This window comes from Antechinus flavipes, chromosome X (genome assembly GCF_016432865.1).
Source record: "Antechinus flavipes isolate AdamAnt ecotype Samford, QLD, Australia chromosome X, AdamAnt_v2, whole genome shotgun sequence".
NCBI lineage: Eukaryota > Metazoa > Chordata > Mammalia > Dasyuromorphia > Dasyuridae > Antechinus > Antechinus flavipes.
In genome coordinates, this window is record NC_067404.1 from 5,493,067 (window position 1) to 5,520,876 (window position 27,810).

At 37.2% G+C, this 27,810-nt stretch overlaps 1 protein-coding gene across 8 annotated transcripts in view; it reads left to right on the forward strand.

Moving 5' to 3' along the window:
• The window catches only part of LOC127542975 (ubiquitin-conjugating enzyme E2 K-like), a 42,370-nt gene extending 17,062 nt beyond the window's left edge, over positions 1-25,308 (forward strand). For 5 of the 8 annotated variants that reach the window (XM_051968943.1, XM_051968942.1, XM_051968948.1 and 2 more), the window contains 2 exons: positions 20,147-20,249; positions 22,371-25,308. In XM_051968943.1, the coding sequence (XP_051824903.1) occupies positions 22,459-23,061 (603 nt within the window). In that variant the 5' untranslated portion in view covers positions 20,147-20,249; positions 22,371-22,458 and the 3' untranslated portion in view covers positions 23,062-25,308. The other 3 variants (XM_051968946.1, XM_051968947.1, XM_051968949.1) reach the window with 3 other exon arrangements.
• The last annotated feature ends 2,502 nt before the right edge of the window (positions 25,309-27,810 follow it).

Genomic DNA, 27,810 nt, shown 5'->3' on the forward strand with positions numbered 1-27,810 from the left:
ACCACTCTGTTTCTTAGCCACTACCAAATGGTTTTGATTACTGCTGCTTTATAATATAATTTTAGGTTTGGTACTGCTAAGCCACCATTCTTCGTATTTTTTTCATTAATTCCCTTGATATTCTTCACCTTTTGTTCTTCCAGATGAGTTTTGTTATTAATTTTTCTAGTTTTACAAAATAATGTTTTGGCAGTTTGATTGGTATGGCACTGAACAAGTAGACCAATTTAGGCAGAATTGTCATTTTTATTAAATTAGTTCAGCCTACCCATGAACAATTGATATTTTTCCAATTGTTAGATCTGATTTTATTTGTGTGAAAAGTGTTTTGTAACTGTGTTCACAGAGTTCTTGGATTTATCTAGATAGGTAGACTCCCAGGTATTTTATTTTGTCTACAGTGATTTTAAATGAATGTTTTCTTTCTAATTCTTGCTGATGGGCTTTGTCAGTAATATATAAAAATGCTGACAATTTGTGTGGATTTGTTTTATGTCCTGCAACTTTGCTAAAGTTGTGAAGTTTTTCCAGTAGGCATTTGGATGATTTTCTAGGATTTTCTAAGTGAATAAGATATACATCATATCATCTTCAAAGAGTGATAGTTTTATTTCCTCATTGCCTATTCTAATTCCTTTTAATTTTTTTTCTTTTCTTATTGCTAAAGCCAACATGTCTAGTACAATGTTGGATAATAGTGGTGATAATTGGCATCCTTGTTTCACCCCTGATCTTATTGGGAATGCATCCAGCTTCTCTCCATTACAAATATTGGTTGCTGTATATCTTAAATACTGCTTATTATGTTAAGGAATGCTCCATTTATTCCTACGCTCTCTAGTGTGTTGTTTTGAAAGCTTTTTATTTTCAAAACATATACACAGATAATTTTTCAGCAGTGATCCTTGCATAGTCTTGTGTTCCAAATTTTCCCCTCCTTCCCCCTACTCCCTCCCCTAGATGGCAAGCAATCCAATATATATTATATATGTTAAATGTATGTTAAATCAAACATATGCAAACATATTTATACAGTTCTCTTGCTGCATAAGAAAAATCAGGTCAAAAAGGGGAAAAAAATGGTAAGAATACAAAATGCAAGCAAACAACAAAAAAAAAGTGAGAATGTTATGTTGTGATCCACACTCAGTGCCCAAAGTCCTCTCTCTGGGTATAGATGGCTCTCTTCATCACAAAGTCATTGGAACTGGTCTCAGTCATCTCATTGTTAGAGTCATATCCATCACAATTAATCATCGTATAATATTGCTGTTGCTGTGTACAATGATCTCCTGGTTTCACTTAGCGTCAGTTCATGTAAGTCTCCCCAGGCCTCTCTGAAATCATCCTGCTGATCTTTTCTTATAAAACAATCATATCCCATAACATTCATATACCATAATTTATTCAGCCATTCTCCAATTGATGGACATCCATTCAAATTTCCAGTTTCTCACCACTACAAAAAGGGCTGCCACAAACATTTTTGCAAATGTGGGTCCCTTTCCTTCCTTTAAGATCTCTTTATGATATAAGCCCACTAGTAACACTTGTAGGTCAAAGGGTATGGATAGTTTGATAACTTTTTGAGCATAGTTCCAAATTGCTCTCCAGAATGGCTGGATCTGTTCACAACTACATCAACAATGTGTTAGTGTCCCAGTTTTCCCACATCTCCTCCAACATTTGTCATTTTATTTTCCTGTCATCGTAGCCAGTCTGAAAGGTGTATAGTGGTATCTCAGAGTTGTCTTAATTTGCATTTCTCTGATCAATAGTGATTAAGTGCACTTTTTCATATGAGTAGAAATGGTTTTAATTTTTTCATCTGAAAATCTTTTGTTCATATTCTTTGCCCATTTATCAGTTGGAGAATGGCTTGAATTATAAATTTGAGTCAATTCTCTATATATTTTAGAAATGAGGCCTTTATCAGAACTCTTAAATGTAAAAATATTTTCCCAGTTTATTGCTTTGCCTCTAATTTTATCTGTATTCCTTTTGTTTGTATAAAACCTTTTTAACTTAATATAATCAAAATTATCTAATGGTGTTTAATTATGAGTTCCAGTTCTTTTTTTTCACAAATTCCTTCCTTCTGCACAGATCTAACAAGTAAACTATCCCATGTTCTTCTAATTTGTTTATAATATTATTCTTTATGTCTAAATCATGAACCCATTTTGACCTTATCTTGGTATATGGTGTTAGGTATGGATCAATGCCTAGTTTCTGCCATACTAATTTGCAATTTTCCCAGCGGTTTTTATCAAACAGTGAGTTCTTATCCCAAAAGCTGGGGTTTGGGGGTTTGTCGAATGCTAGATTGCTATAGTCATTGACTATTTTGTCCTGTGAACCTAACCTATTCCACTGATCGACTACTCTGTTTCTTAGTACCAAATGGATTTAATGATCGCTGCTTTATAATACAATTTTAAGTCTGATACAGTTAGGCCACCTTCACTGACATTTTTTTTTCTCTAATTCCCTTGAAAGTCTTGACCTTTTGTTCTTCCAGATAAACTTTGTTATTTTTTCTAGTTCTATAAAACAATTTCTTGGGAGTTTAATTGGTATGGCATTGAATAAGTAGATTAATTTAGGAAGTATTGTCAGTTTTATTATATTCCTCAGCCTGCTCATGAACACTTGATCTTTTTCCAACTTCTTAGATCTGACTTTGTTTTTGTGGATCTCTAGTGTGTTTAATAGGCATGGGTGCTGTATTTTGTCGAAAGCTTTTTTTGTATCTATTGAGGTCATCATATGATTTCTATTTCTTTTATTATTGACATCATTTAGTATTATTACTGAATCAGCCCTGCATTCCTGGTGTAAATCCCACTTGATCATAGTGTGTTATCCTGCTGATCAGTTGTTGTGATCTCTTTGCTAATATTTTATTTAAAATTTCTGCATTAATATTCATTAGAGAGATTGGTCTGTAATTTTCTTTCTGTGTTTTTGCCTTTCCTAGTTTTGGTTTCACTGCCTCATTTGTTTCATGCAAGGAATTTGGTAGGAGTCCTTTCCCTATTTTTCCAAATAGTTTACCTAGTATTGGAATTAATTATTCTTTAAATGTTTGGTACAATTCACTTGTGAATCTAATCTGGCCTTGGAGATTTTTTCTTAGGGAGTTCTTAATGAAGTTGTTTGATTTCTTTTTCCTAAAATGGGATTATTTAAGTATTTTGTTTCCTCTTCTGTTAGCGTAGGCAATTTATATATATTTTATACATATTTATATAGGCAAATATTTATCCATTTTGGTTGGATTGTTAAGACTTGTTGCCATGGAGTTGGGCAAAATATCTCCTAATTATTGCTTTAATTTCTTTTTCATTAGTGGGAAGGTTACTTCTTTCATTTTTGATGCTGGTGATTTTGTTTTTTCTTTCCTTTTTCTGATCAAAATAAGCAAAGTTTTATCTGTTTTGTTTGTTTTTTTCCTAAAACCAAATCTTAGTTTTCTTTATTAGCTCAATAGTTTTCTTAGCTTCTATTTTATTACCCCCTCCTTTAAGTTTCAAATTTTCTAATTTGGTATTTAATTGAGGGGTTTTAATTTGTTTTTTTTCCTAGCTTTTTGAGTTGCATGTCCAATTCATTGATCTCCTCTTTCTCTGTTTTATTCACGTAGCTATTTAGAGATATTAAATTCCCCTAAGAACTGCTTTGGATGTGTTGCATGGGTTTTGGTATGCTGTTTCATTATTATCACTTTCTTGGATGAAATTATGGATTGTTTCTGTGATTTGTAGTTTGACTTATTCATTCTTTAGAATTAGATTATTTAATTTCCAGTTGCTTTTTCGTCTATCTTTCCCTGGTCCTTTATTGGATATAATTTTTATTGTAGTGTGGTCTGACAAGGAAGCATTTACTTTTCCTACCTCTTTGCATTTGATTGTAAGGTTCTTTGGGATTTTCCTCTTTCCAGAGGTGATTGATGGATTCTTTCAATGACTATTTTCCCCTCTGTTTCTAGAATACTGGGGCAGTTTTCCTTAGGGACCTCTTGTAGAACACTCTCCAGGCTTTTTTTTTGGTCATGGCCTTCAGGTAGGCCAATAATTTTTAAGTTGTCTCTTCTGGATTTATTTTTTCAAGTCAGCTGTTTTGCCAATAAGGTATTTTACATTTTTTACATGTTTTCATTCTTTTTAGTTTGTTTGACTGCTTCTTGCTGTCTCACTAACTCATTAGCTTCCATTTGCCCTGTTCTAGTTTTTAATGTGTGATTTTCTTTAGTAATCATTTGTATCTCTTTTTCCATTTGATTAATTCTGCTGTTTAAGTAAGGAGTTTTCTTCAGACAATTTTTTCCTTCCTTTTTCAATCTGTACTCTCTCATGCATGCCTCATTTATTTTCTCCTTTTTTCTTCTACATATCTTATTTGCATTTTGAAGTCTTTTATGATTTCCAAGAAGTCTCTTGGGACTTGAGACCATTTCATATCACTCTTTGAGATTTCTTCTGTAGACATGTCTGCCTCAGGAGGAAAAGATTTAGTTTCCCAGCTTCGGCTGAATGCCCACAAATCCTGAGCTCCAGCACTGGCTAGATGCCATGCCTCCCGAATGCTGTGCAGGGAATTGTGGCTCAGTCCTGGGTGGGAACAAGGCACCTGCAGTCCCTTGCAATCCCTCTGTGATTGAAAAACTCCATGAGTGTAGGACTGCAGCCCTTCCAGCTGAAGCTCCTCCTTGCCCTCCCAGCCCTTCTCCCCTCGCCAGCTGTACCACCAGACTGGGCTGCCACTCACAGGGATTAACTTGCCCAGCCCTTCCTCCTCTACAGATTCTAAGCCTTTCCCCAAGGCTGCTCCTGCTACTCCTCTCCATCACCGCAGGCAAGCTCCTCTTCAAGGAGACTCTCCATTGGACTTCATGCTCCCTGCCCACCCCTGCTTCATACAGGAGTTCTGTGGGCAGGTTAGGCTCCTTCAGACAATCTTCCCTCAATGAAAATTTTAGCATATCTAAATCATGTCCATGCCCCAGAAAGACTGGAGGTCTCTGCATTCAAGCTATATTTGCCCTGGGATATTTTGGTTACACTGAGGACTCAAGAAGCACTGGAACCCTTCTTCCCTTGCCTAAGAACTTAATGTAGTCTCCATCCATCTGTGTGTGTTTGAAGGCTTATAGGGAAGGGACCTTAGAGACCCAGGAATCAGTTTCCTTCTAATTTTGTAGATAAGCAATCTGAGGCCCAGAGAGGTATGTTATTTCCTAAGGGTCACTCACCTATCACCTGTGTATAGCAGGTCCTCTCGAATTGAAATCCAGAACCCCAATCACTAAACCAGGCCCCTCTCCAAACATTTCTCCATTGAGGAAAAGCCTAGCCCTCTATTCAAAGGGCAATGCCTTTAGCTGACAATATAGGGGGCTTTGGATAAAAGACATAGGCAGAACAGAGAATGCCTGAGTTGAAAAGGGCCTTTAGCAGAGCAGTCCAACTGAGAGGAGCCTCCAGTCACACAGTATTAGAAATAGAAGAGCCTTTTGAGCAAAGTCACAGCCAAAAGTTACAATCTTAGGTCCTAAGGACTAGTGTTTGTCTCTTTTAAAAAGCTTTAAGGGTTAGACATCACATCCGGCTTCTCCCTCAAGAGTGGGTGAACCCCTTGGGTCAGTGACTAAGGGGATTTGTCTTATCTACTTTCCAGGAGCTCTTTCAGGGGCGATCTGTTCTGACGGGATTGTCCTTTGCAGCTACTTTTGTTCCTCTCTTCCCCTTTCTTCATATTTCTCTGATCTTTTTGCCACTGTTGCTGATTCCTATGGGGTCTTGGCTTTCAAATGGAGATCTCAGTGCAATCTTGGCATCTGATTGGTGATCTTCATGGGAGTCTAGCTTTTGAATATTGGTCTTGGAGGAATTGGCAGCAGCCTCCATAGCAGTGACAGTAATTTGGGATTGGAAGAACAAACCCTATAGAGCCTTTCTACCTCTTTCATGATCCCAGGAACTACCAGATTTCCAAGGCAAGGGAAGTGTCTGCCATGGATATCACACATGAAAAGGCCTACAATTAATTTATAGCTGAATCATATTCCATCACATTTATCCCAACTTCTTATTTTGACTTGTACTTGTCCACCTGGCTCTCATAAAAGTGACACATCATATCCCAGACCCCAAATGAGACCACATTTGTGTTCCAAAGGGCTCCATGAAACCCAGGCATATGACAGAGCCTCAGCCAAGCCATTCACTGTAGCCTATAACTTGATCATCTCTTAAATTGATAGGTCCCCATCAAGATCCCCACTTGTTACCAGACCTCTACTTAGACCATCTACAGAGGCCTAGACCCTATCCTTCAAAAAACCACCCATTAAACTCTAGTAAAAAGCAACTGGCACACAGGATCTCAGCAAGGTCACCTATTTGATGGCCTTACTTTTTTCCTCAAAATATATCCCTTCCCTTCACTTGCTCATTTCTTTTGATGGAATCAATAATCTTTTTAAAATGCAACTTTTCATTTTATTTTTTCCAGTGAATAAGTATTAATTCTCTCTCCCCTCTAGCTTCCTTCTTTCCCTTGTGCAATGATAAAAAAGAAGGAAAAAACACCAATCTATTATAAAAATATGATTATGTAGTCAAGCCATGCAAATTCCCCTTTTGGCCTCATCCAAAAACAAGTCTCATTCTATACTGTGAATGAGTCTATCACCTGTAAGTGCACAATATGCATTCTAAGGTCTTCTGGAATCATACTTGGTCATTATACTGATCAGAATTCTTAAAATTGTCTTTATAAGGTTGCTGTTATTGCCTAAACTGTTCTCTACTTCTGCTCACTTCTCTCAGCACGTGTATACTCATATTTTTCTGAAACCACCCCCTTTGTTATTCCTTATGATCCAATAGTATTTTAAATAATACTTTATTTTTCCAATTACATGTACAGGCAAATTTTAACATATTCTTTCAAAAATATTCAGTTACAAATTTCCCCCTTTCTCCATCTGTAAGAGGATAAATAGTTGAGTATCAACTACTTCTGTGTAATCATGTAAAACATATTCTATTATTAGTTATGTTGTGGGAGAAGAAACATACCAAAGAAAATAAAGTGAAAATCATATTCTTTAGTCTGCATTCAAGCTCCATCAGTTCTTTCTTTGCATATGAATAAAATATTTCCTCATGATTCCTTTCTAAGAGTCTTAGAACTCTTGTGTTGCTTAAAAGAAATAAGTCATTCCTAGTTCATCAACTTGCAGTGTTGCTGTCACTGGGTAACAAATTCTTTTGGATCTACTTACTTCTCTTTGCATTAGTTCATATAAATCTTTTCAGATTTTTCTGAAATTTTCTGAAATCTACTTGTCATTATTTATTGCAGAATCATATTCCATCACATTCATATATCTCAATTTGTTTAGTTATTCCCCAATTGGTGGGTCTCCTTCAGTTTCCTAGTCTTTGTCACCACAAAAAGAAATTCTTTAAATATTTATTACAAGTAAGTCCTTTTACTTTTTAAATCTCTCTGGGATATTGACCTAATAGTAGTATTGCTGATCCTCTTCAATGTATATCATTTTTCTTTTCTGTCATATTGGCCAATTTAATGACTATGAAGTGGTACTTCAGAGTTCTTTTAACTTTGCATTTTTCTCATCAATAATTCTTTAGAGCATTTTTTCATAACACTATCTGTAGCTATGATTTCTTCAATGTAAACTTCCTGTTAATATTTCTGCCCTGGGGAAGACTTACATTCTTCTCATTTCATATAATCAGAATGATCAAGTTTATATCTCATTATGTTCTTTATCACTTGATTGCTAGTAAATTCTTCCCTATTCCATACATCTCACAGGTAAATACTTCAGTGTTCTCCTAATTTGCATGTGGTGTCACCCTTTATATCTAAATCATATACCCATTCTTTTGGTATACTGCACAAGATATTGGTCTATACTTTGTTTCTCTTCTCCAGTTTTCACAGAAAGTTTTGTCCAATATGGAGTTCTTGCCCAGAAATTGGGATCATAGGATTTTTCAATCAATTAATTAGTATGGTCATATTCTATCGTGTTTTGTGTACCCACTCCATTCCACTGATCCACTACTCTATTTCTTAAACAATATCAAATAGTTTATCAGTACCATTTCATAATAAAGTTCACAATCTTGTATAGGTAGTCTGCGTTCCTTCTCATTTTCCCCATTAATTCCTTTGATAATCTTCCAGATGAATAGTTCTATAAATTAATTTTTGGTGGTCTAATTTGTATGGCACTGAATAAGCAAATTAATTTAGGTAGAATTGTCATTTCTATTATATTGGCTCAGTTTATGCATGAGCAACTGATATTTTTTTTCCAATTGTTTAGAACAATTTTATTTGTGTGAATAGTATTTTGTGTTCATGTAGTTTCTGAGTTTGTCTTAGCAGGTAAACTCCCAACTATTTTATATCATTGGGAGTTATTTTAAATGAAATTTTTCTATTCCTTGCTGCTGGCCTTTGTTGGTTATATATAGAAATATTGATGATCGATATGAGTTTATTTTATATCGTCTCCCTCTGCTAAACTTATTAATTATTTCATCTAGGTTTTGGTTTATTCTCTAGAATTCTCTATGTATACCATCTGAGAAGAATGGAAGTTTTGTTTCCTCATCGCCTTTTCTACTGGCTTCAAATTTCTTTTCATTCTCTTATTGTTAGAGCTAATGTTTTTAATACTATATTGAATAATAGTGATAACATTGGGCATCCTAGCTTAATTCCTGATCTTACTGGGAAGGTACCCAGTTTATCCCCATTACAGATAATGTTTGTTGAAATCACTTGTCTTTTATGGAAAGTTCCATTTCTTCCTACGTTCTCTAGTGCTGATTCAAGGAGGAGAGAGTTGGGATAAGGGTTCCTAGATCACAAACTGTTAGGGCTGGGAGTATCTTCATGTAAAACTGTGGAACTTTATTGATCACAAAATAGAAAATTTTGATTATATCAAATTGAAAAGTTTTTGTACAAACAAAACTAACGCAGACAAGATGAGAAGGGAAGCAATAACCTGGGAAAACATTTTTACAAAGGTTCTGATAAAGGCCTCATGACCAAAATAGAGAATTGACTCTAATTTATAAGAAATCAAGCTATTCTCCAATTGATAAATGGTCAAAAGATATGAACAGAGAGTTCTCAGATGAAGAAATTGAAACTATCTCTAGCCATATGAAAAGATGCTCCAAGTCATTATTAATCAGAGAAATGCAAATTAAGAGAACTCTGAGATACCACTACACACCTCTCAGAAAGATAATGACAAATATTGGAGGGAATGTGGGAAAACAGGGACACTGATACATTGTTGGTGGGATTGTGAATACATCCAGCCATTCTGGAGAGCAATTTGGAACTATGCTCAAAAAGCTATCAAACTGTGCATACCCTTTGACCCAGCAGTGTTTCTACTGGGCTTATACCCCAAAGAGATACTAAAGAAGGGAAAGGGACCCACATGTGGAAAAATGTTTGTGGCAGCCCTGTTTGTAGTGGCTAGAAACTGGAAAATGAATGGATGCCCATCAATTGGAGAATGGCTTAATAAATTTGGTATATGAATATTATGGAATATTATTGTTCTGTAAGGAATGTCCAGCAGGATGATTTCAGAGAGGCCTGAAGAGACTTACATGAACTGATGGTGAGTGAAATGAGCAGGACCAGGAGATCATAATGTACTTCAACAACAAGACTATATGATGATCAATTCTGATGGCCGTGACCCTCTTCAGCAATGAGATGAACCAAATCAGTTCCAATAGAGCAGGAATGAACTGAGCCAGCTACACGCAGGGAAAGAACTCTGGGAAGTGACTATGAACCACTACATAGAATTCCCAGTCCCTCTATTTTTGTCCGCCTGCATTTTTGATTTCCTTCACAGGCTAATTGTACACTATTTCAAAGTCTGATTCTTTCTGTACAGCAAAATAACTGTTTGGCCATGTATACTACTATTGTATTTAATTTATACTTTGATATATTTAACATGTATTGGTCAACCTGCCATCTGGGGGAAGGGGTGGAGGAGAAGGAGGGGAAAAGTTGGAACAAAAGGTTTTGCAATTGTCAATGCTGAAAAATTACCCATGCACATAACTTGTAAATAAAAAGCTATAATTAAAAAAGAAAAAAAAAACTGTGGAACTTTCCAATTGTTCCAGGCCCTCCAAATATAAGTAAATTCCTTCCTTAGGCAAGAACAGTAATTGAGTCAGTCAGAACCAAGTGAGAACAGTATCTGTATAGATCTGGAGTCAATCAACAGCACTGCTTTAAGAGAGGATCCATCCCAGAAAAAGATAGAGATTCCTAGTGTTTGGAAGTAGAGAAGAAGGAGCAAAAACATAGCAACCTGAGCCTAGACCTGGTAGAGTTGGGTGAAACAAAGAGGAGAAAGAGAAGAAAAGACTAAGCTCTGACAGAGAAGGAAAATATCCAAGATGGACACTTGTTCTTAAACATAGGAATAAATGAAACCTTCCATAAAATGAAAAATAGTTTCTAACCCAAATCATCAGCAAGCATTATCTGTAATGGAGATAACCTAAAAGCCTTACCAACAAGGTCAAGCAAGAAGCAAGAATGTCCATTATCACCACTATTATTGTGTTAGAAGTGTTAGTTCTAGCAATAAGAATAGAAAAAGAAATTTAAGGAAGTAGAATAGTCAATGAGGAAACAAGACTTTTATTCTTTGCAGATGATACATGTAGAAAATCCTAAAGAATAACTTAAAAACTAGTTTAAAAATCTACAACTTTAACAGAGTTGCAGAATTAAAAAAAACATACTAAACCACAATATTCTATATATAAAACTAACAAAGCCTTATGGCAAAAATAGAAAAAAAATTATTTAAAATAACTGTAGATGATACAAAGTACATGGGAGTCTACCTGCCAAAACCAACTCAGGAACTACATGCACACAAAATAATTTGAATACAACTAAAGTAGGATCTAAGTAACTGGAATAATATCAGTTGCCCATGGATAAACTGAGTCAATATACGAAAATGACAATTCTGCCTAAAGTAATTTAATTATTAAGTGCCACACCAGTCAAATAAACAAAAGTTACTTTACAGAATTTGAAAAAAATATCACAACAAAATTCATCTGGAAGAACAAAAGGTCAACAATATAAAGGGAGTAAATGAAAAAATGAGAATAAGATGGATATCACATCTCAAACTGTATTATAAAGCAATGATTATCAAAACTATCTGGTACTGTTTAAGTAATAAAGTGCTGAATGAGAAAGTTACATAAGACAGAACACTTAATGACCATAGTATTCCACAGTTTGTTAAGCCTAAAACCCCCAGTTTGAGAGGACAAGAACTCACTATTGAACAAAAAACTCATAGGAAACCTGGAAAACAGTATGTCAGAAACTAGGTATAGATTAATATCTCACATTGTGTAACAAGAGAAAGTCAAAATAGGTATGTAATTGAAATATAAAGGATGATGCCAAAAGCAAATTATGAAAGCATGAACTTTACTTGTCAGGATTTTTGGAAATGGGAATAATTCAAGACCTTTTTCAAGAAATAGAGACTAGTATTAGATGTAAAATGGGTTATTTTTATTTTATTAAATGAAAGTTTCCCTAAGTGCTAAGTCTGTACAGTATGTACAAATCCATAGCTTTGGACTAAATGTTTTCTAACTGGTGACCTTGCTGTCTCATTATTTGCCTTTGATGGGAAAGGAAGGCTACTGACTGAGTGTTAAGTGGGAACACAAAAGGGAGGGTTTTTCAACTAGTGTTATGCACTGGGCATAGTAGCAGGTATAACTGCTAGTACCATTGTGGGATGAGGATATCAACTAAGGCAGGGGTTGTGCAATATGGGAGCCATTAATGAGCTGGAGAGTATCCAGATAGAATGAATAAAATTCTAAAGAGGCTAAAATTTATGCCATCTGAGGATGAAGTATACTATGGTGTCTAATTTATTCATTCAATACACATTTATAAGGGATAAGTGTAGCAAGGACTTTCCCTTTTCTCAAGGACCTCACAGTCTACCATGGGAGGCAATATACAAGCAGCTGAAGTATAAACAAGTTGTATACAAGAAAAAGTGCAAATAAAGATGAGAACAAAGTTCCTAGAGTTAAAGATGCCCATGAAGGGTTTTGTGTAGAAGATGGGATTTTAAGCAGGACCTGAAAGAAACCTGGGAAATCAGGAAGCAGAGATAAGCATGCAGGGCATTACAGGGAGGTGGGGCAGCCTGTGAAAATAGCCAGAGTTGGGAAAAGACTGTCCTGTGCAAAGAGCAGCCAGGAGGAGGATGTCATTGGATAGCAGACAATGGGGAGGGGTAGTGTGGGGTGTAGAAGGAGTGCATAGATTGGAGCAGGTCGTAATGGGTTATATATGCCATAAAGAGGCTTTTACATTTGCTCTGTGAAATGATGGGGATCAGTAGGAGGAGTATTTTTATGTGGGGAGATGGTGATATGATCACATCTGTGTTTTAGGAAGATCATTCTGGTAGCAGACAGGCTGGACAGACTGCAGTGGGCAGAGACCTGTGGCAGGAAAGCCAACCAGTCTTTATTGTAGCAGTCCAGGTATGAAGAGAAGAGGGATGGCTGCCTAAGGCTTCTACAGAGTAATCACCTGCAGTTTCTACAGGTATATACAGGGTGAACCCTTGTCAAATGGATTATACAGAGGTCATGGATTAGAGCAATGGATGGATCTTCCAAAATATAGGTTTAGATTTAATCTAACAAACACCCAACCTGATGAGGGGAGTGAGCTGCAGTGCACCTTCTACTTGCAGAAAGACCCACCACTGAACAAGGTCCCAGGTCCCTGAGGACAGGTGCTGGGGCTAGGAGGAAGAGAATCTGTGCTCAGCTTGGGGTTGTCAAAGGGTCACCTTCTTTACGGAAAACCAGGAGGGGGAGGTGGAAGGCAGATGGGCTGTGCTGGGTTCCCCATAAGGAAAGAATACAGGAGTTGTAGCAGCCACAGACCCCAAATCCCTAAATGGGACTTGGATTCTTGAAAACCTGAAGAGCACAGGAGGAAATCAGTGGTCTGAGGGAGGAGTGGCTCTCAGCTTCCTTTCTTCAAGCAGGAGGAGACAAGACCTAGCCAGAGGCTGGGAGGGACACAGACACTCTGGCATGCATGCATATCTATCTTTCCTTGACCAAGCCTGGCCTGGAGAAAATGAGGCAATTGCTGCTGGGCAACTCCCACTTCAAATGAAGAAACAGATTTGAGGCAGACATTTGTACATCCTCAAAGGTTCCGGGATGTTGCCCTGCCAATGTGGACCATTGCCCAGGGGACCCAAAGCACCTGAGGGATGCACAGCTATCTAGCCAGGAGGCCCTGGAGGATGACAAGAAGGCGTGTTGATCAAACAGCTGCAGGGCTAGGGACTGGACACGGGAGGGCTGTGGGGAAACTCCCAGAGAAGTGAAATCCCTCCACGACACTTTTTACTGCCTGCAATTTGTACTCTCAGAGCTTTGTCTGGAGCATGAAGACCAGAAGTGACTCAATCCTCTAAATAAAAATAGGGGGTAAGTGGTAGAAGCTCAACCATCAGCACAGAGACTATCTGCCTGGTCACCTCTAACCCAAGAAGCTGGAGAAACCAATGACCACACTCTTCTGCATGGATCAGAAAAACCCAACCATGTCAGAGGCTCACCAGCAGGTGTGTCCAAAGAAATGGGAAACAGCCAAGCCCAGAGACAATGTACCAAGTAAAGTATTAATGGAGATACTGACAAGGAAATATGTATAAGAAAAGGGCTGATCTGAACTAGGAAGAATATTTGTTAAAGAACTAGCAGTTTTGATCAAAACTAATATCAGATCAGGTAAGCCCAAGCACAGTGTGAAAGAAAACTTAACCTTGCAGTATACAAAAATCAGATATTGAGGGAGAATCAATGTATCTTTGTAGCAGAAATAGAGCTGGGACTCCAATGTGGCTCCTTGAATTCCATATTCCAGTAACTCTTCCAGTAGATTATTGCCTGCACCCTAACCAAAATCTCCCCTTTAGGGTTCTTATGTGTGTTCTCCACCTGCTGCCTCTGACAATTTACCCAGATGTGTTTACATGAAAATGGGTTGTGTCCAGAGAAGCTGTGTCAGAATATCATTGCTGCATTTCTATGTTGTGTTAAAATAAATCTGCTGCTATTAACTGTCCAATGACTACGCAGTAGCTCATTCCATCCCAACACTGAATTAATAGATTGCTGGAGCTTAAGCCTCCTCTACCAGTCTGACACAAGAGAGAAACCCAGAGACTTTTGGACATACTAACATTGTGCATAAGAAGCCTCTTTCTGACTGTAGGGATGCAGGGATAGAACCTTTCTTGTATGTTACAATCACAAAGAAGAAAAATCATAACAATATGTACATGAAAGAGTTGGGAGAATTGGGAACACCATTCCTAGGCTCAAAATTTTTGAGGAATAATAGAGTTGACAAAGCAAAATCTGTTTCTTTGAATCAAATTGCTTTAGAATATAAACCATTTGTTGATTATCTACTCAATGTTCACTCTAATGCTAAGCTGTTCAGGGGAGTGGGGGGGAGGGGGATAAGAATGATAAAGGATGGATATTAGGGGAAAAAACTCCCCTGGGGAAATTTTGAGAGCTAGATGGGCTGGCTCTGTTCTTCTTCCTTTTTCACTTCTTTCCCTTTGAATCATACAGGGAAGTTCCATCAAATTAGACAGACTTGTGGATAATAACATTGAATTTGCACAGTCCACAATGTGTGAGTATTGTCAAAGAGTATGTATTGCAGTGCTCAGTATGGTTCTTTGCATATTGTGAGCTATTAACAAATGCTTTTTCATTCATTCTTTCATAGCTAGTAGTTCAGAACCATCCTTAAAAATGGTGAGTTTGAGGCTGTTAAATAATCAAGAGTCTCAACCATTATTTTTGTAAAAATATCTAAAGGCAGTGTCAAAAACATCAAGAAAATGCAAGTGGGATAAAAACTTGAAAAACTGGAGTTGTATGGCAACTTGCTCTCTATTTTATAGATTATCAGAATAGTGCCTGGCAAGCGTGCTTCAGGGCATGCTTTGAGGTCTGGTGACTGTTTTAGATAATGGTAGTTATTGTCTTTCACAGGCAATTGAGGGAAAGATGAGGGTAGCATGTTCTAGATAAATGAACACATCACTACCACCTTGTCCATCATCTCCTTAAAAACCCAGATGGAGACAGACTCTTGTCCTGTACCCCAGAGCCTTTGAAAGAAGGACCCTTTCAAGTCCCTACATCTGCTCCCAATCCAGTCACCACAGACATCATGGAGGGGAGAAATCATCAGAAAGACAGAATCTACCTTCCTCATCACTACAACAGCAATTACTGACCAACTATCCTAATACACACAAAATACATAAGAGCCCTTGCAGTGGCAGCATTCTCTATACCAGCCAACCTGCTTCCAGCCCACCTCCCACAGTCATCAGTGGGGAACCTCCTCCCGCAGAAAAGGGATCAGCCAGCTTCATCAAACTGCCACCCAGGTGTCACTCACAGGCAGGCAGGATAGACTAGCTGAAGAAATAAATCAACCTGAGGAAAGAACAGGAGGCAGCCTGGGATCAGAACTCACTATTTGACAAAAACTGCTGAGAAAATTAGAAAATAGAGTGACAGAAACTGGGCATTGACCAACTGTATATCATGATAAAATCAAAATGGGTACATGATTTTGACATAAAAAATAATACCAAAAGTAAATTAAGAATGCAAGTAATGGTTTATTTGTCAGTTCTATGGATAAGGGAAGAAATTATAACCCGAGAGAAAATAGAGAACATTATGAAATACAAAATAGATAATTTTAATTATATTGAATTTAGAAGGTTTTGCAGAAATCAAGCCATTTCTGCTAAGATTAGAACAAGGGCAGAAAGCTGGGAAACCATTTTTACAGCCTGATAAAGGCCTTTTTTTTCTTTTTTTATTAAACCATTTTATTTTTAAAACATATGTACAGATAATGTTCAACATTCACCCTTGCAAAACCTTGTATTCCAAATTATTCTCTCCCTTCCTTTCCTCCACTCCCTCCCCAATATATGTAAAACATGCAATTCTTCTATACATATTTTCACCATTATAATGTTGCACAAGAAAAATCACATCAAAAATGAAAAAAAAATGAAAAAGAAAACAAAATGGAAGCAAATTATAAGAGGAAAAAGTGAAAATTCATTGTTGTGATCCACACTTAGTCCCAACAGTCCTCACCTGGGTTCAGATGGCTATCTTCCTTACAAGACCATCAGAACTAGCCTGAATCATCTTCCTGTTATAAAGAGCCACGTCCATCACAATTGATCATTGTATAATCTTGCTGTTGCCATGTACAATGATCTCCTGGTTCTGCTCATTTCACTTAGCATCAGTTCATGTCAGTCTCTCCAGGCCTCTCTGAAATCATTCTGTTGATCGTTTCTTACAGAACAATACTATTCCATTACATTCATATGCCACAATTTATTCAGCCATTCTTCAATTGATGGGCGTCCACTCATTTTCCAGTTTCTAACCACTACAAACAGGGCTGCCACAAACATTTTGGCACATACAGGTCCCTTTCCCTTCTTTAGTATCTCTTTGGGGTATAAGCCCAGTAGAAATACTGCTGAGTCAAAGGGTATGCACAGTTTGATAGCTTTTTGAGCCTAGTTCCAAATTGCTCTCCAGAATGGCTGGATCTGTTCACAACTCCACCAACAATGTATCAGTGTCCCTGTTTTCCCACGTCCCCTCCCACATTCATCATTACCTTTTCCTGTCATCTTAGCCAGTCTGACAAGTGTGGTATAGTGGTATAGTGGTACATCACAGTTGTCTTAATTTGAATTTCCCTGAAAGCTTCATTTCTAAAATATATAGAGAAATGAGTCTAATCGATGGGAATACAGTTCATTACCAAACTGGTAAATGGTCAAAGGAAATGAACAGGCAGTTTCTTGATGAAGAAATTAATGCTATCTATAGTCACATGACAAATTGCTGTAAATCACTATTGATTAGAAAAATGAAAATTAAACCAATTCTGAGGTATCCCTTTATACCTATCAGATAGGCTAATATAACAGAAAAGAAAAATAAGTGTTAGAGAGAATGTGGGAAAATTGGAACACTAATGCATTATTGGTGGAATTGTGAACTGACATCCTTTCTGGAAAGCAATTTGTAACTATGTCCAAAGAGCTATAAAACTGGCCATTCCCTTTGATCCAGCAATCTAAGAGATCATAAAAAATAGAAAATGAGAGATACAAAACAGTTTTTGGTTTCCATAGAACGATGTGTGATTATGTTCTCCAACAGGAGAAATTAAGAAAAGAAAGTATCAGAGTCCTTATCTGGCCTTTATGATTGAGGATTACTCAAATAGAACAAAGGTTAATGGTCAGCAGAGGAAGTAAGTAAAATAGGATACAGCAGGTTCTCTCTTACTTTGGGGATAGGAGTCAGCTAAGAAGGGAAAAGGTTAAGTTTTGCCTGAAATGTTCATACTCAGTAAGCTCATGAATATTGATTTCTCCTCTGGGAAGAATGAGGACTCCTTTTAATTGTCATGTGATGCTTCTGGTAGAAGGTGAATATGTAGCAGGTGAACTTGAAAGTTGTGCACTCTGTAATACTCAATGGGGAATCAGAGGAGGAACTTGGCAACTGGGACAGGGATAAAAGGGCTTGCCTTTTGTAAGGATAATTATCCTATGGTACACTATATGCAGTTGTGTAAAGAGTTACTTTACCCACCCTTCCCACTAACTAAATGATTACCCACCCTAATAAACATCCAGTAGAGTTATTTCTCACCAAAAAAACCTATATATTCAAAAATGTTTATAGCACCTCTCTTTGTGGTGGCAGAAAATTGGAAATTGAGAAGATGCTCATAAATTGGAGAATGGCTGAACAAAATGTGGTATAGGAATGGCATGGAATACTGTTGTTATTTAAGAAATGATGAGCAGGTGGATTTCAGAACAACCTGGAAAGTCTTAGATGAATTGATGCTAAGTGAGCTGAGCAGAACCAGGAGAACCTAATACACACTAACAGCAGCATTGTGGAGATGATAAACTTTGATAGACTTTGCACTTCTCATAAATACGATTTAAGATAGTTTCAAAAGACTCATGATAGAAAATGCTATCCACATCCAGACAAACAAGTATGGAGTCGGAATACAGATTAAAGTATATATTTTCACTTTTTTGTTGTTTTTTTCTTTCTTGCATGTCTCCCTTTTGTTCTGATTCTTCTTGCACAATATGACTAATATAGAAATAGCTTCAATGTGATTAGAAATATAATCTATAAAGATTGATTGCTGTCTTGGGAAGGGAAAGGAGTTGTTGGAATGGAGGAAAAAAACAAAGAAATTATAAAGCTCAATGTTGAAAACGCGCGCGCGCGCGTGTGTGTATGTGTGTGTGTGTGTGTGTGTGTGTGTGTTGTGTGTGTGTGTGTGTGTGTACGATCAAATATAAATTCCTCTGTTTGGCATTCAAAGCCTTTCACAACCTCCTTTTTGCTTCCTATTATTCTGGTTATTTAATTCTTCCCCAACTTGCCCTTTCTCATTCCAATAGATTGTCCTTCCCACTAACTAAATGAGGCTTCCATCTTTCTTAGTTCTGATCCAAGCTTAAAATCCTTTGCCCTTTCCTTGTAGAGAATTAAGGGTTATGTTCTGGAAAAAAGTTTGACTGCCATGGAATTAGAGGACCTGGGTTCAAATGCTGCCTCTGATGCTTAGTGCCTTTATGACCCTGGGGAACGACTTGACCTTACTGGGTCCCATTTCTTCTCTCCTGGTTAGGAGGAGAGCAGTGAGGTCACCAGAGTGCCTGGGTTGATGTTTCTTCCCTTCCCTGATGCATGTTTCATAGCAACAACAGCTTGCCTTATGGGTCTCTTTAGTCATGTTCTTCTGCAGTCTGCATCTTTATTTCTATTTCTTTGCCTGTCTCTGTCTCTGCATCTCTAGGTCTCTGTTTTGTTCTCTGTCAATATATAACACCCACAGTGTCTGTGTGTACATATGTAGTTATTTCCAGCCCCTGGTGATTTAGATCTGCTCCCAGCTGGCTATCCAGGACAAAGCTGGGAAGAAGCCTTCCCCTGCTCCTGGCCTAGGAATCATAATGGAGACCTGAAAAGGAGTCATAATGGAATGCCAGCTACTCAGGATTCCAGGTATCCTTGGCAACGACCAGTCACCATGGCAGACACTGATTGGAACTAGCTGCTGCTTCCTTGCTGGACACTACATTTTGCCTCCAGAGAGAATCACTTCCACCAAGTTGGGCTGGATGACAGGATCTGGATTTCCACTGGAAATGGTGTGAGGCTCCCAATTCCACTCCCTGATCTTTGAACAAGCCAAGGGCAAGCATCCTGGGGGTCCACTGATTGGGCTGTTTGGCACAGGGGATTCAATGCCTGTTTGTCCTTTCACATTTACATTGATTAAATAGGTAACCTCAACAAGAATTTCAGTGATTGAGTCAAACCAAGTAGCAGCAATCACTTATACAATGGTAGGGGGATAAGCTCTGTTGGGGTTACATAAATTCATTTGTACCATTGGGAAGGGAAAAATTCATTTTTGCTTTTTTTATTCATTTATTTCTAAAGAGCCTCTACTATTAGGTAGACTACATTTGTCCTCTACACAACACAGGTTCTCTCCAAGGTAAAAATGGTGGCAGGAAGAGTTTGGTCTTAATTAGCTTTGAAGGACTAAACATTTTTGCAACTCTAACAGTAGATCTCAGTTTCCATCTCAAAGTGGGAAGATTTCTTGTACAAACTGTGACATTAGGCACATAGCCTTCCAGCAATGATATGCAGTGTTTGGAGGGCCCTCCCAGTGATGTCTGTGTCTATTCTGAGGACTTTCCAGTGTGACCAGTATATGTAGTCTAAGGTCCTTTAGGAACAGTGACTTTCTGGGTTCCAATGTCCCTTTCAGTTCTGGAATTCTCTGGTGCTAACATGACCCTCTCAACCTCTGATATTTTGTGTTCTAGGATAACTTCCTGCTGTGACATTCCATATATCTCTGGGAGCTCACAGATCTCACATTCTGTGATCTAAGGATGTTTCCAGCCCTGACATTCTATAATCTATTAAGTAAGTATACTGCTATCTTACAACCATGAGCTCATTTTGTAAGTGACTCTAGAGCTAATATAATGCCCTGCCTCAGTCTACATATTTCCCTGTTCTGCAGCATTAAGGAATTTCTTTTGAATGAAACATTTTGGCTTAGCAAATTGCCTAGCATTTAGGCAGAGGTTGGACTTTCTACATAAACTATTTATATATGTATAATATTTATACAATTATCTTGCTGCACAAGAAAAATCAAATCAAAAAGAAAAAATAGAAAGAAAGTAATATGCTAGCAAACAACAACAACAAAAGTGAAAATGCTATTTTGTGGTCCACACTCAGTTCTCATGGTCCTCTCTCTGGGTGCAGATGACTCTCTCCATCACAAGATCATTGGAACTCGCATCAATCATTTCATTGTTGGAAAGCGTCATGTTCATCAGAATTGATCATCGTATAATCTTGTTGTTGCTGTAGATAATGATCTCCTGGTCCTCCTCATTTCACTTAGCATCAGTTCATGTATGTCTCTCCAAGCCTTTCTGAAATCATCCTGTTGGTCATTTCTTACAGAACAATAATATTCCATCACATTCATATACCACAACTTATTCAGCCATTCTCCAATTGATGGGCATCATCAACAGATGTTCAGCTTCCAGTTTCTTGCCACTACAAAAAGGGCTACCACAAACATTTTGGCACATACAGGTCCCTTTCTCTTCTTTAGTATCTCTTTGGGGTATAAGCCCAGCAGAAACACTGCTGGATCAAAGGGTATGCACAATTGGACAACTTTTTGAGGATAGTTCCAGATTGCTCTCCAGAATGGTTGGAACCATTCACAATTCCACTAAAAATGTTATCAGTGTCCCAGTTTTCCCGCATCCCCTCCAACATTCATCATTATTTTTTCCTGTCATCTTAGCCAATCTGACAGGGGTGTAGTGGTATCTCAGAGTTGTCTTAATTTGCATTTCTCTGATCAATAGTGATTTGGAACACTCTTTCATATGAGTGGTAATAGTTTCAATTTCATCATCTGAAAATTGTCTGTTTATATTCTTTGACCATTTATTAATTGGAGAATGGCTTTAATTCTTAGAAATTTGAGTCAGTTATCTATATATTTTAGAAATGAGGCCTTTATCAGATAAACTGTCATTTCTATCTTTGTGTTATTCCTGGCCTCTTTGTGGTTGAGAAAAAATTCAAATCACTAGAATCCTTTGTGTAAGTGGAAAGCAGATTATTACAGTGTCTATGAGTAGACAGGTATTAAGAGGGGAAGTTGGGGAAGGAGCAGACCTCTTTTTGGATCCTTAACGCTCAAGTAGGTGGGTATACTGCTTGCCCAACCCTGGATCTTCTACTCTGAGATGCTCACAATGATAGTCTCCATTTCTGATATCAACCTTCTCTGCCAGCTCTGTTCTATCATCTCTTTCTCCTGCTTGATCCAGTTCTGCCACTTCTTGGCTTAGCTTACTTTGACTCTGCTCCTTCCTTTCTATTTCCAAACACAAGGAAATTCTTTTTTCTGGGATGCTTTCTTGCTTTCCTACAATTTCCTAAAGGCATGACCACATGCCTTTAAGGCAGTGCTGTTGACTCATTCCAGAAGATATATGCAGACCTGGCGCACTTTTCGTTTTGATTGATTGATTGATTCAAATAACTACTCTTGCCTAAGAAAGATATTTACTTTTTTTAAGTGTCTGAGGCTAGATTTGAATTCAGGTTCTCCTCACTTCAGGGCTAGTGCTCTATCCACTGCACCACCTAACTGTCCCAAGATATTTACTTTCTTTGAATAAGATGGGAATCAGTAAAGCTCCACACTTTTACATAAGAATCCTCCCAGCTCTAACAGTCTATGACTTAAGGAGCCCTTCCCCAACATAACCCTAGTCAGGCAAGCTCTAGATAAGAAAGGAATAAATGGGACTTTCCTTAAAATGTCTAAAACCATCAAGCTTTTTCTATAATGGGGATAAGATCAGGAATGAAGCAATGATGCTCATTATCATCATCATCCATTATTCAATATTGTATTAGAAATGTTAGCTTTAACAATAAGAAAAAGAAATGGAGGGAATTAGAATAGACAATGAGGAAACAATTTTTTTATTCTTTTAGAATAATTATTGCACTGTGAGGAGAGTACGGCGGCTGGAGGTCTTGGTGGTGACAGAAGCGGGAATACGAATTGGCTGCGGGAGGAGACATGGCCAACATTGCGGTGCAGCGAATCAAGCGAGAGTTCAAGGAGGTGCTGAAGAGCGAGGAGACAAACAAAAATCAAATTAAAGTAGATCTTGTAGATGAGAACTTTACAGAATTAAGAGGAGAAATAGCAGGACCACCAGATACCCCATATGAAGGAGGAAGATACCAACTCGAGATAAAAATACCAGAAACGTACCCATTTAATCCCCCTAAGGTGCGCTTCATTACTAAGATTTGGCACCCTAATATTAGTTCTGTCACAGGGGCCATTTGTTTGGATATTCTGAAAGATCAATGGGCAGCAGCAATGACTCTAAGGACAGTATTGCTCTCATTGCAAGCTTTATTGGCAGCTGCAGAACCAGATGATCCACAAGATGCAGTAGTAGCAAATCAGTACAAACAGAATCCAGAAATGTTCCAAGAGACAGCTCAATTTTGGGCACATGTGTATGCGGGAGCGCCACCTACTAGTCCAGAATATGCCAAAAAAATAGAAAACCTGTGTGCTATGGGATTTGATAGGAATGCAGTAATAGTGGCCTTGTCTTCAAAATCATGGGATGTAGAGACTGCAGTAGAATTGCTTCTGAGTAACTGAGGCATAGAGAGAAAAATCCTGTTGTAGTCCAGTCTGCCCCCTTTTTCAGGAGTATCACCATCTGTTATTTTTAGAATTCTGCATAGATTCTTTTAAAACTGGTGTTCTTGCCTCATTATGTCAGCATGATTGAAGACTGAAAAAAACAAACCCTGCTCTGTAAATAAAGCTAATTAAATGTCTGTGTAACTTTTAAAAAAGAATAATTGTTGAATAATAGTTTAAATAATTAACAACTTTAGCACAATTACAGGATATAAAATAAACCCACATGAATCATTTATCTGTATATAACCAGCAAAACCCAGCAGCAAGAGATGGTGGGGGGGGGTGGAGAATTCCATTTAAAATAACTGTAGGTATTATAAAGTACTTGGGAGTATACCTGCCAAGACAAACTCAGGAAGTATATGAACACAAAGTATTTTTCACAGAAATGACATAAGATCTAAGGAATTGGAACAATATCAGTTGCTCTTGGATAGGCTGAGCCAATGTGATATTCTACCTAAGATAATTTAATTATTTTGTGCTTTGTCCAATTATCTTACCAAAAATTATTTTATAGAACTAGAAATAACTAACAAAATATTCTGGAAAAAAATAAACAAAAGTTTAAGAACATTAAAAGAATTAATGGTAAAACTTGAAAAGGAAGGCAGACTATTAATACCAGATCTCAAACTGTATTATAAACTGGTAATCATCAAAACTTTCTGGTACTGTTTAAGAAATAGAGTAGTGAAACAGTGGAATAGATTAGATGCAAAAGACACAGTAGTAAATGACCATAGTAATTCAGTGTTTGATAAATGACAAGAACTCCCTATTGGACAAAATCTTCTGGAAAACTATAGAAGAATCTGTGTATAGGCCAATACCTTGTATACACTATACCAAGAGAAGCTCAGAATGGGTACATGATTGAGATAAAAAATTTGTTTAGAAGAGCATGATATAATTCTCTGGAAAATCTCTGGACTAGGGAAGAATTCAGGACCAAACAAGAGATAAAGAGCATTATGATACATAAAATGGATTATTTTGATGAAATTCAATAAAAAGGTTTTTACACAAACAAAACCAAGCAGCCATTATTAGAAAGAAAGCAGAAAACTAGGAAACAGTTTTATAGAACCACCTTATTTCTCTTATAGAGAACTAAGTCAAATTTGTAAGAAATCCATCAATTCTCCAGTGCATAATTGATCAAAGGATAAGGACAGGCTGTTTTCAGATGAAGAAATCAAAGTTATGCTTAGTCATATGAAAAATGCTCTAAATCATTATTGATTAGAGAAATGCAAATTCAAACAATACTGAGGTACCCCCTCAATATCTATTATATTAGCCAGTATGATAGAAAAGGAAAATGATAAATGTTGGAGGGGATGTAAGGAAATTGGGACTCTGATGAGTGCATTAAAGCTGTGGGTGGAACTTTGAATTCTTTGAACTTTTCTAGAGAGCAATTTGGAACTATGTCCAAAGGGTAATAACACTGCAGACCCTATGATCAAACAAAACTACCATTAGATCTGTATTCCAGAGAGATCAGAAAAAGGCAAAAAGTATTTCCCTGTACAAAAAAAATAGTTACAATAGTTCTTTTGATGGTGGCAAAAAATTGGACATTGAGGGGATACCAATGTGTTGGGGAGTGGCTGAACAAGTTGGTATATACAGTGTAATGGAATATAGATGTGTTGTGTGTAAAAAAAAAAAAAAAGGAGCAGGTCAGATTTTAGAAAACCTTGGAAAGATTTATATGAACTGGTGAAAATAGAAGTAAGCAGAGCCAATAAAATTTGATGAACACTCACAGCAGCATTGTAAGTTAATCAGCAGTGAATGACTGAATTCTTCTCAGCAACAAAATGGTCTAAGACACAAATGTATTATGAAAAAAAATGCTATCCATATCCAGAAAAAGAACTGATAGATTCTGAGTACAGAATACAGTGCACTGTTTTCATAGTTTTTGTTTTTTGTTTTTTGGGGGGTTTTTTGGTCAGAGAAGGGGAGAAAAAGAGGGGGAGGTTATTTTGTTCTGTTTCTTCTTAAACAACATGACTAATGTTGGAATATGTTTTATGTGATTGCACAAATAAAGCCTGTATCAAATTACTTACAATCTTATAGAAGGGAAAAGGGAAGAGGGGGAGAAAATTCAGAACTCCATATTTTTAAATGTATGTTATATGTATCTTTCTATTTATTTAAAAATTAAAATATTATTTAAAAATACTGTTGTGTCTTAAAGAATAACACAAGGGAATCTTTCAGGGAGAAGACTGATGCTGAGTGTAGTGTGTAGAAGTAAAGAAGAAATTATACATTAACAAAATCATAAAGATAAACAATGTTAAGAACTCTGATCAGGGTAATGACCAAATAGAATTCCAGAGGACCCATAAAGATGCATATTGTGCACCTCTAGATAAAAAGGTGATAACTGACTCTGGGTTCAGAATGACATATTTTTGGATGGGGTCTATAAGAGAACTGACTTGAATACATATTTATATTTTTTTAAAGTTTTTTTTTTTCTCTTTTTCCCTATATGAGGAAGGGAAGGGAGCTAGATGAGTGGGAAAATTAACATTTGTTCATTAAAAAAAGTAAAGTGAAAGGTTACATTGTTTAATGAATACAGATTCTCTCAAAACAAATAAGCAGGTGAAAAGTAATGGATTTTGAGGAAAAATATAATATCATGCCTTAGAAGACCTTGCTGTGTACCAGTGCATGGTCTCAGAATGGAGCTAGGCTTTACCTGGTGTTTTTTTTGTTGTTGTTGTTTCTTTGTTTTCTTTTCTTCTGTTTTCTTTTTTTGTTGTTGTTGAGGGGTGGTCTAGAACTTTATAGATGTTTGACTACAGGTCTGCTACTAGTGATCTTCATAGGGACATAGCATTGAAGTGGTGATCCCAGTGGGGTCTAAGCTCTAGTGAGTGGTGAATAGTTGTTTAGGGCTGTTCCATAATACGAAGGTTTCATGGAGGACCTGTAACACAAGAGGTTGTATCACCTGGCATCTGGGATTTGATATATCAGTTTCATGGGGGCCAGGCAGACAAGTAGAATTTGAAATAGAGACCTCACACTTAATTTTTTCTTTGTGACTGTAGTATTCATGACAGACCCTATTCCTGCCTTGGGAGTCTGGCAGCTCCTGGGTCTATGAGGAAGAGAAAGGGCTCTGATTGAGTTTCCAATCTCATTGCAATGAAGGTTGCTGCTTGTTTCTCCAAGAACATCATTTTGAAGCTAGACTTTCATGAAAATCACCAAAGAGAGGCCAGAGTCCCAATGAGATATCTATTTGGCAGCCTAGGCCCCATTAAGATCACCAACTGGCTTGAGAAAAGATGAGAAATACATGAAAAAAGTGGAAGAGATAGAGATGATTCTGGGAAGATGGTAGAGTAGGTCAGAAAAGTCCAAGCTCTCCAGTTTCCTGTTACAAACAAGATAAATTAGCATCTCACTACCAAGGTGGAGCCATACCAAGCAACAAGAGAGGGGACAGTGATCCTCCAGGGACAACCAGATAAGATCCAAAAAAAGATAGCAGCATGAAAGTTTGGCTCCTGTCGAGTGTAAACACCTCCAGGCTAGATGCACTGACACAGCAAGTTCTGGAGCTAGCCAGGTTGGGATGCAGCCTCAGTCCCAGGCACTCCCCCATGTTGTGGGCTGTTGGGCACCTGAGCAGGAGAAAATTGAGGGAACTTCTGCTGATAAGGGATGCCAGCTCCAGTTGTGCTGTCCAGAAATGTCTCTGGGTGCCAAGAAATCATCACAGACACTGAATGCAAAAGCAGTGGGGCAGGGACACTGTTGCCTGTGGACACTTACAAGAGGGAGATGTTCTTGAATTCCATTCCAGATCAGAGGGAAAAGTAACAGAGGACGTGAGGCCACAGGCAACATCCCCAGCCTCCCAGGACAAGAAGTGTTTAGAATAACAAGCTGCTATAAAGATTTTTTAATCAAAATGTGCAGGCAAAGGAGAAAGAATCCAACCATAGTAACATGATGAGAATAGTGAATACTGGAATTCCTCTTCAAAAAATACTGAAAAAAAAAAAAAACTCTCCTACCACATAGAATAAAATCAAATAATCACCTTTCCAAAAAAGTTTCCTAAAGAACTTTAGAAACTTTGAAAATCAAATGAGGGAGATTGAGGAAAAATTTGATAGAAACAAGAACAATCTAATAAAAACAAGACGATTGTGAAAAGAAAGTCAATCAAATAAAATTGAGATCCCAAATCTTAATGAAGAAAATGACTCTTTGAAATCTAGAATTGGGCAAGAGAAATCCAGAGAAGTTAAAAGAGACCAAGAAATAATAAAACAAAATTTAAAGATTCAAAAAAATGATAAATTGAAACATTTTATAAGTAAAACAAATCGTCTATAGAATAGATCAACAAAAGATAAGAATAATTAAAGGCTACAATGAAAAATAGTCTTGATACAATAATACAAGAAATAAAGATTATCTTAAAGTATTAGAACAAGAAGCAAAATTAGAAGTAGAAAAACTTCATTGATTAGCACCTGAGATCTTACAAGTAAAACCTACACAAATATCAACATCAAATTAAAAAAAAAAAAAAAACCGGGGGAAGGAGAAAATATAGGCCACAAGAGAAAAAAATTCAAATATTGCAGTCATAATAAAAAAACTAGCAGCAACTTCAATAAAAATCATGGGTCTTGAAACACCATATATCAA